Below are 7,577 nucleotides of genomic sequence, written 5' to 3'. Positions count from 1 at the left end.
CATTTGGCAAGAGAGGAGAAGAATGGCTGGTGCAGGTAGTTGACGTGTTTCTGAAAAATTGTCCATGTCTGGCCTGATTTTGCCACATCGAATTTCCAACCGCCACGTGACATGTTTTGTTAGTGGAGGGTGGCAGAAGTTAAATGGGTGATGAATAAGTAATGAATTAGACAGATGGGTGAGCAACATGTTATCATTTATTGTTCGGTGAGCAAGTAGAAATATTGGTTAAAGTTGGGTGAGCATTAATTAAATTTACTCAAAAAAAAATTATTAAAATTGTCCCGGGTTCCAAACCAAACACTTGCCTAGCTGAACATGAGGTACGGGCCAAAACAATTCGGCTGCCCTCAACAAACCATAAAAAGAGGCTAAGGCACGCGTCAAAACCCTGAAATCAAGCCAGATTAATTGCAACAAGGGCCATTAGAATTTTCCAAAAATAAGTATGTATATATATATATATATATTTATTTATTTATTTATTTATATTTGTTAAAATTGTCTCAGGTTCCGAACCAGACGCTTGCCTTGCTATACATGAGGTGTGGGCCAAAACAATTTAGCTGCCCTCAGTAAACTTTAAAAGAGGCTAAGGCACGCGTCCGACCTAGGTTTCGAGTAGTAGTAGTTCAGTCCCTATATAAATTGCAATCGGGTCCTTCCACCTTGATCTTTCATGATATAGTCCTAAGATTTTTACTTTCCTCTCAATTAGGCCTTCCGAAAATGCAAATGAAGTCTTTCAACTTTTTGACTTGTTCAATTTGGTCCCCAACTTCATGATTTTTGTACGATTTCATTCTTGTTTCTCTTCCTTTATCTTGCTCTCTTTCCTTTTAATGACTTTTACCTATAAATGCATAAATTACGCAATTGTGAGTAAAAATCAACTCATATAATCAATAATAAGTTTAGTTTAAATAATAAGTAAGTGTGCAAAAATACACTTATCGAATAACAAAGTCATAATAGCAAAATTTCTTGACACAACAAAAAAGCAGGACATACTATAAGAACAATGTGACTTTGCCAACCATATCATTCTTCATCAAATGTTACCTTTCAACATATCTAGTTATACATCGATCACAAGATTCAATTCAGACAAACATAATGTTAATATAAAACTAGGTCATAGTCTTCGAAATCCCACAAAACATTCAGGTCACAATAAAAGCAAAGGCCAAGTCACACTGACAAAATAAGTGAAGAACATTCCGTAAATAATAATAATAATAATAATAATAATAATAATAGAGAGGCATGGTCACAATACAAAATCAAGTCACTATTAGAAGAACCAATTATGGTTAGCAGTTAATTAATATTATGAAAATCATAATTACCCAATAAAATTCAAATAAGACTTTCTCATAAACTCGAATGAATGCATTAAACAACAAAAAATAAAACCAAATTGATGTACCTTCTTCAAACTAGATTTTTTACTGGAATTGGGTTTGTTGAGAATTTTTGCCCGAACATCTTTCTGTGCTATGGGTCTTTTTCTTTTATCCTGTGTTTTTCTAGCCTTATAATCATCCTTCAAACGAGATTCCTGATCTACACTCCTTGTTAACACCAATTAAGAATTGGGTTGTAAGGGGTTATGGTTCAACAAATTCTCGAACTACAACACAAGGTATTTGAATGAATGAAGTAGGGAGGAGTTCAAGCAAAAGAAAAAATAAATAAATAAATCACTGCTGATAGAGGCTGAAAAATTGCTACCCTTTCAGGCGAACGTCATAGTGTTTGTTTAAGAATAGGAGTTGGGTTCTCTCTTGTTGGATGAATAGAGATAATGAATAATGAATTTTTTTTTTGAAATTTTTTTTTTCTCTCCAGTACTAACATAAATGGCGATAATTAATTTAATTAGTGATTGATTATTAATAATATATTTATCAATAAATTGTTATAACTTTATTTATGAAATATTAAACTTAAAATGTGATTAATGAAATGTAAATTTAAAAAGCAATAAATATATTTGTGGAAGTGACAAAAGAACAATTTTAGCAGTTAGTGGATTTTTTAACCTTTGAGTGCTTCCTTTAATTAGAAGATAATAATATGGAGAATATTTATATTGTCTATCATTTGAAGTAGATTCCATGTGGGTTATCATGCTCAAATGTCTTTACAATAAACTATCAATTCAAATTAAATTACCACCAAGGCCATTTACGTTATTTAAATGATCTTTAAATTTTTTATCGCCTAAAGAAGAAAGAATGCTAGCACTCTGATACCAGTTGAAAAATAAAATAAATAGCTATATTACTAACATTTTGACACTACTTGTTAGCATTGTTTATTTAGACCCAAGTGTGCAGGGTTAATTAATAACAAGTCACTTATTTATTGTTTCTACACGATTAAGTTTAAATTCAATTTAAATTCTATGTGTCAACTAGTAAACATGCAAATCAAAAGCAATAAAGTAAATAACACCAAGAATTGATCACACAGGAAAATCCCTTGAAGAACTCTTCACATGAATCAAAAGCCTCCGGCAAACTTGCTAGTAAAATCCACTAGAAAGGTTAACTTATAATTTGTTCAAACATTACTAAACTTTAGCCGACTCTGGCCACCTAACTTGTAAATCACCAAGGAACTTTGATTGTGCTACTAGCACTTTCTAGCAACTTTGGGCTTTTTTTTTCTCTCTCTGCTTGGATAACGAAGAACGAACTCGATCCAGAGTGCTAGAACTCTAAGCTCCTCTTCTCTCAACTTCAAAAATCTGAAGGCCTATAAATACAGGTAGGTCTTTTTGGTGATTGATCTAATGGCATTTCTATGTTTGGATCCGTAGGCTGATGCAAGATACATTGGAATATATGTTTGGATTTCAAAGGATAATCTCTTGACTTTAAACAAGGCTCTACCAATGATGGAACAATATATAGGAATATGATGTGACTGAATCAAGAGATCTTTTGGAATGAGCAATTGATCTTTAGAAAATGATCTCAATAATGAATATAATGTTCAACCACACATTTGGACATTCCATGGGTTGTATACTCATAATGGAAGTGTTTGGGGGTGAAATATGATTGAAATCCAACATTGAAATCGATTCAGGATTCCAACTGAATTGATACGTTGCTCGAGCACCAAGCGAGCAGTGGTTGTTCCGTTGCTTAACTTTCTAGATTTTCGTCAACTCATTTTAGGACTCTACCAACCACGACATTTTTGGACTTTAATTACAGCTCAAATAACCATGATTTTAACTTTAATTACAGCTCAACTAACTTTTGATTTTGAATACGAAAATTGCCAATTATAAATTTAGAAATTCCTAATTACAAATTTGACCTAACGTCATCAATAGTAAATATTTATTTTGAAGATGGGAAGATGGTCTGGAACTCGAGAGCACCACTAAATTGAGTCTACACCTTGCACTCTAACTTATGGGTAACCACATTTATTCTAAACCACCTGAGTAGAATCACAACACTGCCAAATTAGTCAATGCAAGTGTTGCTTAGAATAATAATTGGGTTAATATATCAGACGGATACATGTATTCTTTTGATGAAAGGTGCCTCTACTGTAGGGAGAGTGCTCAAATCTGATTGATTTCAACGACCAAATGGGGTCGATTTCTACAATGTTGCTCAGTAAAGAAGTCCTTTAGGGAGGGAGGGAGAGAGAGAGAGAGAGAGAGAGAGAGAGAGAGAGAGAGAGAGAGAGAGAGAGATAAAAAAATAAAAATAAAAATAAAAATAAAAAGTTCGCACTTGTTAGACATTATCTCTTGACATAACGAGTGTTAATGATCTATTTGAGTTGGATCTTCAAGCTGATATGACAATGAGAATGGAAAAAAGATCTCAAAATTATTATAAAAAAAGACTCCTCTATTAGACATTGTTATCTTACAGTCCCTCCTTTGTGTAGAGTTGACATCAACAAGGCTCCACTTGCCTAACATGAAAAGCATCTGCCAATCCTCACCTTCCTTAGTCAATTTTTCAGTTAAACTGCAAATTGCAGAAGTTAGCTATCCAAAGTCTTAATAAATATCATATAGTGAAAGTTTATATAGTTCTAATGTTTTTCTCCATTTGAGGGAAGGCCTTTGTCAATCAGAATTTTCTGATGTCTAGTTTTTTGCATTATAACTGAACATAGCAGAGCAAATTCTCTTCAGCTTTGTCAAAAGACTTGTTTTGAAGTTCGGATTCTGTGCTCTGAGCCAGATCTGGATTAGCATTGGGCTTAGAAAAGGAATTGAAAAAGCTCGAAACAAGCATGACCCTGGTTCGAAATATACTTCTGGACAACGAAGAGAAGCAAGAGAACAATCGTGCAGTGAAAGAATGGATGCAAAGACTTTAATTCTTTAAGCAATTTTTTTTTTTTTTCATTTTATATATTTTGTACCTGTGTAGGTAACCGTGATTTTTAATGTCATGAAGACTTGATTGTGAAATTGACAGTCGAGTAAGATAATTAAAATCCTTTCAATAAATATGGGAGGCTGCTTGTTGAGTACATATAGTAAAAATTCGGTGGATAATAAAACCAGCACGAAGAGGAAGCACTTTGATAAAGACAGATGTTTACAATCTGTTCACTGCCATTGCAATCGAGTATAGATCTGGTTGGCACCACTTCTAAGTTTAGGAACTTATTTTATTTGAGCATTGAAATACTCATCGAAGTTAACTGATTATTACAAAGATGCCATTGTCTATCAAATTTTATTCACGATAGACGATTAGCCTTTCAACTTGATAACCCAACTTTGCCAATCCTCAAATAAACAGGAAAAGTGACAATCTTTTGGCTTTTCCCATCAGCATTCCAAGCAACCTTAAAATCCTCTAAAACAGCATCAGTCAATAGCTCCACACCCTTTCCTTTGGCAGTTTGGTAGGCAGACCATGATCTTATATATGTAAAATATCCATCCAAATCCATTAACTTCTCAGCCTTGAATTCAAATGGCCCAGTATGATCGACTCCATCAACTGGCTCAAATGGAAAATCAATGGTTCTGTATTTAAGATCAACGAAGTCTCGTTCTTGTTCCCAATACGGACCACTGTCGACGGAGTAAAATCTTCCAAACACAGAGTCGATCTGTGGGTCGACTTCTGGTACAGTGTAGCACCAAGCAGCAATTACTCCATTGGGTTTCTTCAGTATCCATTTCACTTGTTGGTAGAAAGTGGGAAGATCAAACCAGTGCATGGCTTGAGCAATGGTCACTAAATCAACACTGGATTGTAGTGCAATGGTGTGTTCAATCTCAGAAATGGACATTTTGGGAGGTGTACAAAGGTATCTCACATTTGGAATTTTGGCAGCAAAATCAAGTTGTTTTTGGCTTGTGTCTGTGCCCACCACATTGTTGTAGACCTTTGCTAACTGAAAAACAATACAGAGGTTCATATTAAGTCGATATATAATTAAACTGAGTCATAATTCTTTAAATAAATTCTGAACCCACTTGAAATGTCTCTTTTTCTACAACAATACACAATGAAATCGAGATTTTTACTATCATATCGAGTAATTGAGATTAGGGCTTAAAACCTAAGTCCCGGATAAACACAAAATTAGCTCAAAATTGTGCAGTTCGAGGAGAAAGACTCACAGATGCTGCAGCCTGGCCACTTCCAGTGCCAACATCCCAAACGAGATCGTGAGATGGAGTTTTTGATGCAATGAATTGGAACAATTCCTGTGGATAACTGGGCCTTGTCTCTGAATATTGCTTTGCCTGCTCAATAAACAAATCTGCCATTTTCTCTCTCTCTCTCTCTTCTCTCTCTTTCTCTATCTCTCTGTGTATATGTATATGTATATATCTCAATGATCGACGAGGATTATATATATATAGGTTCTACTTGGGATGCAAGGAAAAAAGGCATGAACACTGAAGCTTCTTCAATTTTGACCAACCCTCGTGAGATGGGCGTGTTCAATTTCCCTTCCGGCATTGGCCTACCTCGATTTACAAAATAATGTCTTTTTATTTTCTGGCATTATTTTTATTTTCGCCAAAAACGTATAGCTCCACTTTGGTTCAGTTATAAAAAGCTGATTAAAATCGAACTCAAAGTTAATAATGTATTTTCACACATTTCATGTTACTGAGGTAGACGATGCTTTTTCTAAAGCTGCCGATAAAACTTAAAATTATAAACGTAAAACTCAATATCTCAATTGCTCGGCACATAGAATTTCGGCTAAGAACAATGATCCTATTGACTCATTTTCTTAATTCAGAAACTCCAATCTATTATACACATGGGGACACATTTTACTAAAACTCTTCTTGATTTTAGATTTTTCTACATAAACAAAATTAACTTAAGCATCAAAGTGCCTTCAGCCAACCAACCTTCCTTATTTTTTCGGCTAGTCAACTAGTCTTACAACATTTTGTTTGCAAATTTCAACAAACACAAAAGACATAAAAAGAGTTTTGACGTTGAAAATATTTTGACCCTACCATTTCATAAACTATTAAAAAAAGAAAAAGTTGAATGGGTATTTATACAAAGTTTGAGTTTGTAAACAATTTGAACTAAGTTGCCAAAGAAAAATAGGAGACTTGAACTTGGCATCTTATCGTCGTCAACAAATTTCAATGGGCCATGCATCATAAAAACAAAAGCAAAATTGGTTTTGTAATTTGAATTTACTTACACGTTGCAAGGAGAGTATGCTTAGAACATCCCTTATAGGACATTCATCCGTCCACCGTATTATATTAACTTATGTATAGTTGTGAGAATCGATTCAGTCATGAATCTAGCCATACTATCGGGTCGTTGGATTAGTGTTTAATATTATTTAAAAAAATTACTAATATCGTCATATCTTTACCTAATTTACTTTTTTCAACTCCTCGTGCTACTCTTCAATTACATACTAATAAAAAGAGTTTTGACATTGAAAATATTTTGACCCTACCATTTCATAAACTATTAAAAAAAGAAAAAGTTGAATCGGTATTTATACAAAGTTTGAGTTTGTAAAAAATTTGAACTAAGTTGCCAAAGAAAAATAGGAGACTTGAACTTGGCATCTTATCATTGTCAACAAATTTCAATGGACCATGCATCATAAAAACAAAAGCAAAATTGGTTTTGTAATTTGAATTTACTTACACGTTGCAAGGAGAGTATGCTTAGAACATCCCTTATAGGACATTCATCCGTCCACCGTATTATATTAACTTATGTATAGTTGTGAGAATCGATTCAGTCATGAATCTAGCCATACTATTAGATCGTTGGATTAGTGTTTAATATTATTTAAAAAAATTACTATTATCGTCATATCTTTATCTAATTTACTTTTTTCAACTCCTCGTGCTACTTTTCAATTACATACTAATATTTTTTGTTATTCTCAATCCAATTCCTATCATCATCGTTGCAAATTGCAGTAGAAACTACTAATGGGACAATTTCATTTGTACTGAAAGTTGTCCCCCCCCCCCCTCTCCCCGCACGCAAGCTCCACGTGAATATAAAAATCTCCAAATGTGGTCCACACCCTCTCTTGGGAGTAGTAGGTCAAGGATTAAATAA

General features: G+C 33.9%; 1 protein-coding gene across 1 annotated transcript; it reads right to left on the bottom strand.

Moving 5' to 3' along the window:
• Nucleotides 1-4,471: 4,471 nt before the first annotated feature.
• LOC111370446 (putative methyltransferase DDB_G0268948) lies at nucleotides 4,472-5,843 on the bottom strand. Its single transcript, XM_022992158.1, has 2 exons — nucleotides 5,630-5,843; nucleotides 4,472-5,400 (listed from the first exon to the last, which is right to left on the bottom strand). Exons 1-2 carry the CDS (start codon nucleotides 5,777-5,779, stop codon nucleotides 4,756-4,758), a joined length of 795 nt encoding a protein of 264 aa, XP_022847926.1. The 5' UTR covers nucleotides 5,780-5,843; the 3' UTR covers nucleotides 4,472-4,755.
• Between the last annotated feature and the right edge of the window lie 1,734 nt (nucleotides 5,844-7,577).

Source organism: Olea europaea, chromosome 2, assembly GCF_002742605.1.
Source record: "Olea europaea var. sylvestris chromosome 2, O_europaea_v1, whole genome shotgun sequence".
NCBI lineage: Eukaryota > Viridiplantae > Streptophyta > Magnoliopsida > Lamiales > Oleaceae > Olea > Olea europaea.
The sequence above is the reverse complement of the archived record's forward strand: the minus strand, read 5'-3'. Positions and strand labels throughout refer to the sequence as shown.